Source organism: Eptatretus burgeri, chromosome 3 (assembly GCF_056783735.1).
Source record: "Eptatretus burgeri isolate ZD-2024b chromosome 3, Ebu_testis_v1, whole genome shotgun sequence".
Lineage (NCBI taxonomy): Eukaryota > Metazoa > Chordata > Myxini > Myxiniformes > Myxinidae > Eptatretus > Eptatretus burgeri.
The window spans coordinates 118518754-118531899 of record NC_140963.1 but is presented as its reverse complement, the minus strand read 5'-3'; the positions used below and the strand labels follow the sequence as shown (position 1 = coordinate 118531899).

General features: G+C 43.6%; 1 protein-coding gene across 3 annotated transcripts in view; it reads right to left on the bottom strand.

Annotated features, from left to right (window-relative positions):
* Positions 1 to 13146, bottom strand: part of SMO (smoothened, frizzled class receptor) — a 48475-nt gene that overhangs the window by 17861 nt on the left and 17468 nt on the right. For all 3 annotated transcript variants that reach the window (XM_085875302.1, XM_085875300.1, XM_085875301.1), the window contains exons 9-13: positions 5992 to 6084; positions 5721 to 5829; positions 1617 to 1781; positions 1349 to 1488; positions 1096 to 1221 (exon numbers count right to left, since the gene is read on the bottom strand). In XM_085875302.1, the coding sequence (XP_085731428.1) occupies positions 1096 to 1221; positions 1349 to 1488; positions 1617 to 1781; positions 5721 to 5829; positions 5992 to 6084 (633 nt within the window). The remainder of the gene's footprint in view (positions 1 to 1095; positions 1222 to 1348; positions 1489 to 1616; positions 1782 to 5720; positions 5830 to 5991; positions 6085 to 13146) is intronic.

Sequence of the window (13146 nt, the reverse complement as noted above, 5' to 3'; positions counted from 1 at the left end):
TCAGACATGCATTCACCAATCTTGTTCAAACTTAGCACACACATAAAGAATGACGGCTTATGTATGCACATCATTTCTTTTCGAGATCAGGTCCAAGATGGCGGACTAGCGGCAATTTTAGTTGAAAAAAAACAATGTTGAACGTGTCCTCAACCATTTCTCGGACATGCATTTACCAATGTTGTTCAAACTTAGCACACATGTAACTAGTGATGGCTTACATATGTATATCATTCCATTTTGACATCAGATGCAAGATGGCCGACTAGCAGCCATTTTACTTGTAAAAAAAAATCCCCGGTGTTGAACACGTCCTCAACCATTTCTCGGACATGCATTTACCGATGTTGTTCAAACTTAGCACACATGTAACTAGTGATGGCTTACATATGTATATCATTCCATTTTGACATCAGATGCAAGATGGCCGACTAGCAGCCATTTTACTTGTAAAAAAAAATCCCCGGTGTTGAACACGTCCTCAACCATTTCTCGGACATGCATTTACCGATGTTGTTCAAACTTGGCACATAGATAAAGAATGATCGTTTACATAAGCACGACATGTTTTTTCATGACCAGATCCAAGATGGCAGACTGGCGGCCATTTCCTTACTTAAATGTGTCCCCAACCATTACTCAGACATGCATGGTCAGATATTGTTCAAACTTGGCAAAAGCACAGTACAAGATGGAATACACGTGCACCTCACCTTATTTTGCGATCTGATCAAAGATGGCCGACTGGTAGACTGGCGGCCATTATTGTTGAACATCGATATGGGATCGCACGGGTAGGGCAGTGCCCGTACAGTGCCCTTTAACTCCGTACAGCAAAATTATTAAAACAACGGGGGATGTGACATTTTATGTCTTTTTTTACTTGTTTGATTTACCATTTTCTCAACTACCACAAGGATTTCCCATAGATAGACAGCATGCAGAGTTAAAAATTCATAAACATGATGATGACGTTTATCGGCATTCAAAAATAAACACAGAGAGTGGGATATTTCAACCTAATCTCAGGAACAAGAATGGTCATTGAACTTTTAACCATTTGACACAAAGTACACCAATGGATTGGCACGTTACCTCTCTGCCCATCTCCAGAGAGCTCCTGTGGCAAGATCGCACCCCGACGAGCTACCATCTTATTCATGTGATGCACCCAGCCAGAGTCCATTTCCTCAGAGTCTTCAAGACCAAGCTCCATAGCAGCTGCAAATCCAATCAAATTCAAAGGTCAAACAACAAACGGTATGGCAAACACCCTATCATTATCATTATCATGACAAAGGTTCTGCCTCATAAGGTCCCTGACACCCATCAATCAGACTGGACCTACCTACACCACCCCCAGAGCGAGTACTGAGGGAAAGCTCCAGTGCTGGGTCCTGCAGGATATCTCGCCGACGGGCAAAGGCTTTCGCAATCATGTGACTCTTCCTTAAGCGTTTGGGCACTGGGTCTCCTCGGCCAAGCAATCTGTTGTCAGGGTGGATATAGAAACGATGGAGATACAATGTTCACATTTTTACACAAGGTGAACTTGGTGCATGAGATGTGCTTCATGTGGCATGGTATCATTCGAAGCCGTGTGCGAATTTTGCAACCTGCATAGTGCTCGACGCCACACAAGTATGGAGGCACGAGTCCACACCCACGAGCTCATAAGCAGCGCAGCTACAAATGCGCAGGCGAGGTGCAGTATGGGCAAGGCCAATGGGCGACGTGATGATGCCGGGCAAGCAGCCCGCTCGTTCCCATTGGCTACACATCTGACAAAAAAAACACAACTTGCACACCAATGGATATAAAACTATTATCTTGTCTCATTAAACTTTTGTGAGGTATCGCAAATGTAAAAGCACAAACGTGCTATATACCTAAAATTATGGGCCTGCACAAATTTACTGATGATGTATAACAAGCAGAGATGTGCTTTGGTAGTCTGTCATCAGACATTCTAAGTACATGCCACAGATATGTCTCCTCGGCCATCCATATGTCCATCTATGTCAGTGATTGAACATTCGCTTTTTCATTTGAGATATAATCGAACCACTTGATGTTCAGTAATCTCTGCAAACACCCACACTGGAAGCTCAAAAGTTTTCATTCGAGATGTTTGTGGATCGTCCAAGTTTCCATCCCATAAAGCAACACTGCGATAACCTCGCTGTTGAATAATTTCAGTTTTGTCTTCTCTCTTCTCTCTTCTCTCTGTTGATCTTAGATTTCCACACAGTGCTCTGCAACTTTTAAAAAGCACTACTTGCTTTTTCAACCCTCGTTTTATCATCCGAAAAGCACTCTATGTTTGTATGCTGCTGCCCAGTATAAACTTTGTCACATTGCTCAGTTCTTCATTTTCAAGAGTGATGTTGTTGTTCCTCGCTATCTGTCTTCGACTTGTTAATTCAGTTCTATCTTGCTCGCTGTTTGTGCCAAGTCAGCAATTTTATCTTACATTTCCTGAGCGTTATCATTTATAAGCCAGCAAAGTCAAGATCTCCCAGGTGCCCGTTGGTCTACTGAACTCCCGATGTGATGGAATAAAAATCAATTTCCACTCTAAAGACATCCCGATCTGTCTATGGTAGTGACACCAAAAGTGTCTGTTCATTTCCTGGCCAATATTAACAGAGCACTGGGTGTTTTGGCAGAGAGATCTGATAACGTCGATTTTTTTTTTTTCGGGAAAGCTGTAAATGCATTGTCTTCCATAAAGAATCATGATGACCACTGTGAAATGTTTTTTGAAAGTCATAAGAAGTTGAAGATCATCGGAATTTGCCATAAGGTTTGGAGATGAGAATCTCCATCATTATCCTCCGCTCTTTCAGATTTTGCAATCATTGTTGTCGAACCCAGAAATTGTGTTCTAACATCCCACAGACCCTGCCATCAGACTTGAACCATGTGTACCCAAATGTTTCGCTCGATAAAACTTAGTTCCACGTTCGGAGATCCCAGAAACAACCATTAGTTCCACCACGCCCAATCACCCAAGTGCATCGAAGACGCTGATGAAAGGCTTGTGTGCAGCTGTGCTTGCATAGTATTCCATGGAATCCAAGGCTTGACAAACTATAGCGGTACTGGCCTCGAAACCCAATGACTCCCTGAACTCCAATAAAACATCATTGAAATAAAGACCAATTACTGCACCGTAGTCCCAAGAAGGAAGCCAGACATAACAACACACGCACACAAACACATACATCCGTGCATACTTACAAATGTATATACTGTCGTGGCCAAAAATATTGGCACCCTTGCACTGTTTTCAAAAAAAAATGCACGATTTCTTCCAGAAAATTGCTGAAATTAAAAAATATTTTGGTATCTACATACGTATTTCTTTGGTTTGCAGTGGATCAAATCAAAAAAAGCTTAAAAAGAAATACTAAATATTAGCTTATTCTACACAGAAATCCTAAAATGGCCCAGACAATATTATTGGCACCTTTTAGAAGTTGATAAATATAATTGGATTTCAAGCAGGTGATTCTCCTTTACTTTGGATTTGAACTCACCTGTGGTGAGTTGCAGGTGCCTGCAATATAAAACCGCTCACTCAACCAGTGTGAATGGAGAAAAGGAGTCATTCTGCTGTTTTCGTCACTGTGTGCCCCACAATGAGCATGGAGAAAAGAAAGAAAACCAGAGAAATGTCTGAGGAGGTCAGACACAAGATTGTAGCCAAGCATGGACAATATCAAGGCTACAAGTCCATCTCCAGAGACCTTGATGTTCCTGTGTCCACTGTACGCAATGTTATCAGGAAGTTTAAGGCCCATGGCACTGTAGCCAACCTCCCTGGACGTGGCCACAAGAAAAAAAAAAAAAATAACTTGATCGAAGATTCCAGCGAAGGATTGTTCAAATGGTGGAGAAAGCACCTCGATCAACTGTCAAACAGATTCAAGCTGACCTTCAGGCACAAGGTATGACAGTTTCAACTCACACCATCCGTCACCAACTCAATGAAAGGGGGTTCTATGGTAGGAGACCCAGGAGGACATCACTGCTGAGAGAGAGACACATAAGAAATCCCGACTGGAGTTTGCCAAAACACACCTGAACAAGCCATAATCCTTCTGGGAGAATGTCCTGTGGACAGATGAGACCAAATTAGAGCTTTTTGGTGAAGCACATAGTCTGTATGTTTCCAGAAAATAAAATGAAGCCTTCAAAGAAAAACTCCTTCCCGACAGTGAAGCATGGAGGAGGTTCAGTGATGTTTTGGGGTTGCTGTGCTGCCTCTGGCACTGGGTGCCTTGAACCTGTGCATAGAATCATCAAATCAGATTACCAAAGAATTTGAGTACAATGTTCAACCCAGTGTCAGAAAGCTGGGTCTCCGTCGAAGGTCATGGATCTTACAGCAGGACAATGACCCCAAACACTTCCAAAAGTACCTAGGAATGGTTCAAGACAAAACGTTGGACTGTTCTGAAGAGGCCAGCAATGAGTCCAGATCTCAATCCCATTGAACACCTGTGGGGAGATCTGAAAACAGCAATTGGGAGAAGGCACCCTTCAAATCTGGGAGAACTGGGGCAGTTTACACAAGAAGAGTGGGCCAAACTGCCAGTAGAGGAGGTGTAGGAAGCTCAATCATGGCTGTAGGAAGTGCTTGACTGCAGTTATTTTGTCCAAAGGCCATGCTACCAAATATTAAGTCATGGCTGTCAATAATTTTGTCAGTGCCATGTCTTTATATTTTCTGATGTAAAAGGACATATTAAGTTCTGAATCAAAAACAAAGGTTCTGTAATATTAATAATGAAATAAAGAATTGTGGAGACCAAATACTTTCATCAATTTAAACTTATTTTTTGAGAAAATTGTGAGTTATTTGAAAAAAAGTGCAAGGGGGTGCCAATATTTTTGGCCACCACTGTGTACAACACATACGTACAAACACACGTATATCAACACACAAACACAGATATATTATGTACTGGTAAATACTTAGAAAAGCAATTTCATTTGAAGTTGTAACCTAAACTCGTAAGCAATTGACTGATTTCCCAACTGTCCGGATCATCAGCTGGGCACCATTTTTCATCGAGGATTCGATCCTTTCAGCCCAGAACCTCTGCAAACGGAGGATCCACAACCCCGGTCACAGGTCCACATCTAATCAGTAGACTACTCAACATCAATGGACCTACAACCTCAATGCTGTGTCCAGTCAGTCAGTCAACACAGCAAAGCAATATCCTTATACAAACTTATTTCTTTCTTTCTTTTGTTTAAAGTATTACCACATATGAATAACTTTAATCATACATCACTTGATATGATCGTATATTAAGTGATAAAAACTTTACCTTGAAGACATGTCCATTACACAGCACCTCCATCTAACGATAGACAACTGTCATTCAAATATTCAAACTGTCATTAATAACCGATTTTAACATGCCGCACCACCAATAAATTACATTCATGCTTATTTAGAATGTATTTTATAAATAACATGGAGGATAAGGGTCACATCCATTTCATTAACAATCCGTCGCAGGGATCATCAGTCAAAATTGATCCTGATGGAAGTGCCCACCTCTCACACAGCCAAAAACTCCTGGAAGTTGGTGTCCAGTGACTTTTGGAGGATGGGCCTACATTATCAGGCAAGATTACGGCTGATTAAAGATAATACATACATGATAATCCAATCTAAGGATTCGAGAAGTGCAACTCACAGAGCATGGAGTAGGAGAGCTCGCTCCCACTGGTCATGATGGCTGTACTCAAACACATGACACACGAACGAACCAAAAACGCATATGGCCACCAGCACGGCAAATACCACTGCACAACACAAACACACAGGGGTGCTTTGGATAGGTGGCTCACTCTTTTGGATTCAACCATAAAATATGGAAACCATTTTATAAACTACACCTGGAGAGAGGGGGTGGAATCTCATTATTGAAACGTGCCACACCATGTGGCATTGTAATGCACAATTACCGAGACGCAGGATGGTGAGCGTGAGCTTGCGCGAGGCGGCAGGGCTCAACAGAGAAGGATGGCAGGAGCGCAGACGGCACAGAGAGACCACTCCTGCAGAACAAGTCACACATCATCCCATATTGTCAATTAGCCGGTATTCCGGTCACCTTTTGGACAGTTCGCTTGCAGATTCGGTGACGGAGAATAAATTGGCCATCCGGCAAGATGCATCATCCATTCCAAAACAGTGTTGCTATCTTTCCCTTATATAATTAAATATAGTGACTTATCAAACACTCATGGGGTGGAAATTAAGCCAATAATTTATACATTAGCTGATATATTGATCAGGTCATTGGAGTCAGCTATTCCTCAGTTTAAAACGCGTCATGTTTCGGGTTTCATCATTGGAGTCATTGGAGTCAGCACAGGTACCATAGGATTGTTGTTGTTCGTCTTTCGGCTGCTCCCGTTTGGGGTCGCCACAGCGGATCATCCATTATGATCTGCATCCTGATTTGGCATAGGTTTTACGCCGGATGCCCTTCCTGACGCAACCCTGGTCGCCTCTTATGACACAGGGATAAGGATTGGGTTTCGCCATGACTCCGGGCTGCCCTACACCCTCTCAGAGCGCGGCCCAGCGCAGAGCTCCCGTCCTCAAGCGATCCTCCAACCCAAGCCTCTGAGTAGCCGGATTACAGGCGCACGCCACTACGCCCAGTACAGGTACCATAGGATTGGAGAGTCACAAATGTAACCATTATTACCTCCGCCACAGAAGGTGGATGGACCTTGGTTGTTTTTTCACCATTGCTTTTTCTGTCTGTCTGCTTGTTTGTTTGTTTGTTTGTTTGTTTGGCTGTGAGCAGGATATCTCAAAAAGTTATGGATGGATTCTGACGAAACTTGGTGGATGAGTTTGTTTGGTGACAAGAACAAGCTGATTAGATTTTGGTTCAGGTCTGGCCTATCAGTGGAATACAAAACGTAAACTGTTCAGCCTGGCAGAGGTATGCACTCGACTGAGTGCTGTAATAGTTTAAAAAAGGGTCCAGAGAAGAATTGGGGAACTAAAGACCTGCTAGCCTGACTCCAGCTGTAGGGATGATGTTGGAGATGTTAGCTCGGGATCGGGTTGGAAACCATTTGAAAAAATACAAATGAATTAAACGGAGTCAACATGGACTTGGTAAACGGTGATCAAGTTTAATCAATGTATTAGAGTTGCATGAAGCAGTTTCTGACTGGGTGGAACAGGAAGGTGCAGTGAATGTAGGGTATCTCGACTTTCAGAAGGCATTTGATAAGGTAGCACATTGGAGGTTGTTAGCTCAGGTGAGAGCTTGGAGAGTGACTGATCATGAAGCTAATTTGATTGGAAACTGGATTAGTGATAGGAAGCAAAGAGTGGCTGTTAGTGGGAGGATGCAAGTGTTGGAGTACCCCAGGGATCAGTACTCAGACCATTATTATTCATAACTTACATCAATGATTTGGATAGTGGGGTGAAGAGTTGGCTTTACACATTTGCAGATGACACAAAGCTTGGAGGTAAGGTGGATAGCAGAGGGGGTGGTGATCAGATACAGGAAAGTATTGATACTTGCATAGATTGGGCAAAAGATTGGCAGATGGAATTTAACCTGAACAATTGTAAGGAGTCGAGGATGGGTAAGAATAATAAAAATAGGACTGTGGGTCCTGAAGCTCACCTGGATCTGGAGTAACAGTCACTCAAACCCCCTGCAGACCTCCTTCGACACTGATTTTTATTTATGCTGTGAAACTTTGGTACATCACAGGTGATGAAGGTCGTGGTTAAGTTTCATTGAAATTGTGTGTGTAATTTCAAAGAGAGCAAATACCTATTTGGGGCAGACAACAACACTCCCCCCTACAAACTCCCACAGACCCTGATTTTTTTTTAATGCTGTGAGCAAACCTTGGTACATCATGAGTGATGAAGGTTGTGGTTTCATTGAAATTGTGTGTGTAATTTCGGAGAAGAGAGCAAATACCTATTTTTGGGGGGGGGTGTCAAAGAAACCCCCAGTTAACCCCCCTTAATGAGCGCAGATTTTGATATCGGCAATACACCTTCGTTAGGCATCAGATATGACGCTTGTGGCCAAGTTTCATCAAAATCGTGTGTTTGGTTCAGGTGATAATGACTGAAGTGTTTACAGACTCGCTCACTGACCAACTGACTTACCTATGGACACTGCTCGATCGCATAAGATGACCTGACTAAAGTCGAGGTGAGCTAAAAAGAGAGATTACATGATACAAGGAGCAATATTGGAGCATGTTACACAGGAGAAGGATCTGGGGGTGGTAATAGATGTGGGGGGTAAGCAGACAGGACAGGTCAGTGCCAGGCAGCCGTAGTTAATATGGTTTGAGGTTATATTCACAGAACAAGTTATGAATCAAAAGTGGTGGTTTTAACTCTGGATAGGAATTTAGTGAGGGAATTAGAGTAGTTTATGGAAATGATCGTGACATGCTACTCCAAAACACCAAATTTGGCACAGTTGTACTCTGGGACCATACAAAACTATTGAGAGGAGGCTGTCCGATATTAAAGGTCAAGGTCAGATCAATCAGAGGTCAAATTAATATATTCATTCATTCATTTCGTATGCAGCATGTGACTGGTGGTTAGCATAATTGCTGGGAGTGTGACTGTGCCGCTGATGCAATGCCCCTTGCTGGTTAAGGCAGGAATTTGGAACCACGCCATGGTGCCGGCGATGCTCGCCTAGTCTTCACCATGGACACCGTGGGATCTTTAACGTCCACCGACTAATCCCGGCAGATGGGACGTCCGTTTAACATCCATCCGAGGGACAGCATGCACATTGATGAATCACCCTGCCTGTGAAACACATGGATAGCTGGGCCAAGGTTCGAACCCCGGCTATACAGCTTATAGGTAACCTCTAGGTCTAGGCCATCCTGCCACCCACATATATATGTTTAATAATAGAGGCTAATGGTGTCTGTTTGTATTTGTCCCAACCTGAAACATGGAAGCACTCCTCAAAGAGGAAAAAAAAAATTGAGTAAAAACTGCTTCAAATTAATCTAAACCTACAGAAAAATTAAAAAGATTTCAATGAGACAAAAAGAAATTGAACCCAGGTAGTGTTTAGGCAACAGGGTGGTGTGTGCCAGTCTGGTCTGCCTTGATCACTCTCAAATTATTTTTTTTCTTTGCCGTGAAGAAATATCCCGTGATGTCTTTGTTTTTTAAGAAATACGATGATTTTGGAATTTGACACTACTCTCTCTCTATACAGGGCATATACAATAGACTAATTCTGTCCATCTGTCCCACCCTGAAACACAGAAATTCTCATCCGAGAGAAAAAAAAACATTATTAACTTCAAAGTTGCTTCAAATTAATCCAAACCTATGGGAAAATTGTGATACAGAAAACAATGCTGTGCATGAGAGATTGCATCTTCAAGCATATAAAGTGCAGATAGTGCAACTTTTAGAATCAATAACTTCCCGAGTCGCCTGCCTTCTACAGCCTCCCGGTCCATATATCCATTGGGACCAGACTTTGTGCGGGGCGTTGGTGCTGCCGAAACAGTCTATTGGGCTCACTTCGTTGAAGGTCATGGGTCTTGCATGAGCACAATCCTGGACAGGTCACCACTCCAACACAGGATACCAGCAAGCTGGTACTCATTTTGCCAACCTCAGTAGGATGACAGGCAGAGTCAACCCTACCTGGTATTAATTCAACAGCTGAGTGGGATTTGAACTCAGGATCCTAGGATCCCGAGCCCACCACTCTAACCATTAAGCCAACACCAGGCATAGTCTCCTGATGTGATGCCCCTTCGATATCTTATTGTGGGGATGTGTCAAGGATTGTTTTCCAAACCTTCGTTGCTAACAATGAAACACTTCGTGCATGGATAACCAATTGCATCAGCAGTGTGACGAGGGATATGTTAGCCAACATGTGGATTATCGCTTGGATGTGCTTCGTGCCAATAAAGATTAACGTGCTACGTGAAATTAAAATGTCATGGGTCCAGACAAGACGGCAAAGGTCTACAATCATACGAGCGCTTCATCAAAAATATAGACGGTTTCAGGGAACTACATTCATTGCCTGTCCATGTTGGTTATCAAGATCATGTAAATGCAAAGGACCTTCTTGGCAACCAGGCAAAGTGGCACCTTAAGTGTCAGCTTAAAGTAGCCAACTTGAAACTGCAAAGAACACAAGAGAGACGTGCCGGAATGAGGAACATTGAGGAACAATGAGGTGATGATACTGGACAAAGAAAATCAAAATGCTCAACCCTTCCTGCAGAGTCAAAGCGTGGAAATATGTACATTTTCTGGAAGAAACCAGAAGGGGTACTTCATAGTTGTACTACATTAGAACTAGACACAGTGCTCAGAGAACAGGCCAAGGAAATGCAGGATATCGATTTGTTGGCCACCACAGCAGGTGGGGACTTGGTTTTCATCACATAGATGTGTTTATAACTCGTCACAGAAGTATGCAAAGAGCTCAGTCAGCAACCTCAGACCACTGATCAGACGATGACAGAAACAAGGGTGTTTTCTGAAATGGTATCCTTCATCGAAAGCAGTGTGGAAGAGGATGTTTACATGTGGAGCACCTGTAGCCAAAGATATATGGAGGGAAATGTGCAAGACAGAATTTCCCTGATTCTCACGTAGTTTCACTCACGACTGCCAGGACAGTGCAGTACCTAACTCCGTCAATGTTCTGGTCTCATTGCTGTTATATGGGTCAAATATCAAGGATCAAAATGCTGCTAACTCACTGGCTTGACTCACTGGAAGTAGTCAAACATGATTATCTGCTTACCAAACAGGTGTACGTTACCTTTGGTATAGGGTACAGTCAAATCACAATGGGGGAGAGTGACCACGAAGAGGCAGACAGAAGAATATGTCTGCATGTCCACAATACCCTAATTGAGAGGATGAACTGTACTATTCAGAACCTTTGATACAGGTTAACAATTCCGCTCTTACCATGTCAATTATATCTGCCAAGAACTTGGGGGGGGGGGGGGACAAAGCTCGTGTTCTGCCAGGTTGTTTTTTTGTATACCTTGTCAAGGCTCGTATTAGAGCTAACACACAACGCACAGCAAGATGGGGCATGAGACAAGAGGGGCAGGAGTGGGAAGGACAAAACAGTGGGGGGAACAGAGACATTAGGAGATCTGTGGAAGGGAGAGGGATGGGGCAAGGTACACAGGGTAAACAAGATGGACATTACAGGGACTTTCAGGAAGGAAAGCAGGGAACTTGAAGGAGGTGTGTTTGGAGTGGATTAACGGGGGTAGAAAAGATCGAGGTTTTGGATTGGGGAAGATAAGACATGGTGGTGAACAGCTGTTTTTAAGACCAGGAGGGAAGAATGGGATTGAACAGAGTGAGGGAGTTCATTCCAAAGGTGGGAGTTTATTCCAAAAACGTTGGCATGCCTTCCTCAGTTCAGCAGTAAAGACGAAAAAGTCAGCTTGGAAGACATGGAAAACTTAACCACAGTGGCAGAACGATTCACAATCACATCCCTGACTGGGTTTGATCCACAGGAAATTACATCTCCAGCATGAGAAATCATTGAGCGGTTTTCCTGTACCGTGTATGACAACACGACCCCACATGTTAAGCTGAATGATCTTCGACAGGAGTTGTTCCCAAGGAGAGCGAAGCTGATGGAAAAGCTTTCTCCAACCCAGAACCCACAGCTCTAACAGGTAAACCGATGCCTGTACCAAGCCAGTGTTTGGAGAGAGTGTCTGAAGCCCATCATAGCTGCACCAAATGCCAAAATCTGCAGCAGAGGTCCGTGAACCACTTGCACTGCAGCACGTGTAGAGGAGAAAATAGTAAGTTGTCTTCCCCTCTCCCCCACAGGGAAGGGGGGGGGGATTTTTTTTTGTGCCTAAACCTGGCGACAACCAAATATATGCAGAATTTGTGGAGATCAGACGAGCCATGTTTTTTCTAAGATTTTTCAGGTGTACTGTACAATCAGACACACACACATTCACACATACATCAAGAAAATTGGCTCATTCAATACGAGCAAATACCACCTGTCGCTTCGCTGATGGGGATACAAGGAGAGGGGATGGAGAGAGAAAGGGACAGAGAATCCCGATCCAATAATTTTTTGAAGCGATTCTTTACGATTGAGAGATATGGCAAAACCAATATCTCAAAAAGTTATGGACGGATTTGGATGAAACTTCGTGGACAGGTTAGGTGTGTGATGACGAATCGATTCGATTTTGGTGAACATCCGAATCTGGATCTGGATACGATAATTATTTAATTTTTAAAGTGATTCTTCACCATTGAGAGGTCATGTCAGGTACGGGAGCATACACCAGAGCAGTGCGTCGCTGCGTCCACTTTCCGCCGGTACTCCAGGGGCTTCCATCAGGCCATCGCCCATGAAGATGCCTAGTCCATCAAAATCTTATTGAGATGCTGATTAACCTGCTGCAATCATGAGGCACGTGGTCGGCCCATTGGTGTCCTCCACTCACGAGGCTCCCTTACTGAGTGAAACTGGTGAGCAGGATCAGCATCAGGAAAACGAGCCACATGTCCATACAGCCGCAGCTGATGCTCACGGACTATGCAGGAAACAAATCTCATTTGAGTCTCTCTCAGCAACCGCTCGTTGGACACAAAGTCCGACCAGTGACAGACGAGGATTCTCCGAAGAGACCTGGTACCAAAGGAATTAAGTCTCCATATCAGAACACTGGTCTGAGTCCAAGTTTTACATCCGTAGAGCATGAATGGAAGCACCAAGGACCTCAAGACTCCGACTTTTGCCCTCCTGTACAGGTACCGACAGCGCCACACCCCATGATCCAGTGAATCCATGACCCCACGCCTGACCCAGACATCTATTGATCTCTGGCTCACAGCCAGCAGAGACATGAATATTGCTGCCAAGGTAAGTGAATCTCTCCGTGACATCAACATCTTCACCACAGACAGGTACAGACAAGCATCCAAGATGTAAGTGAAAGTCTGGATCTTAGTTTTGCCCCAGGAAACCTGTAAACACAGAAGCTCCGACTCCTCATTCAGCACCTCAAGGGCCCCCAAAAGGATATCCAGAGTCTCCACAAAGATGA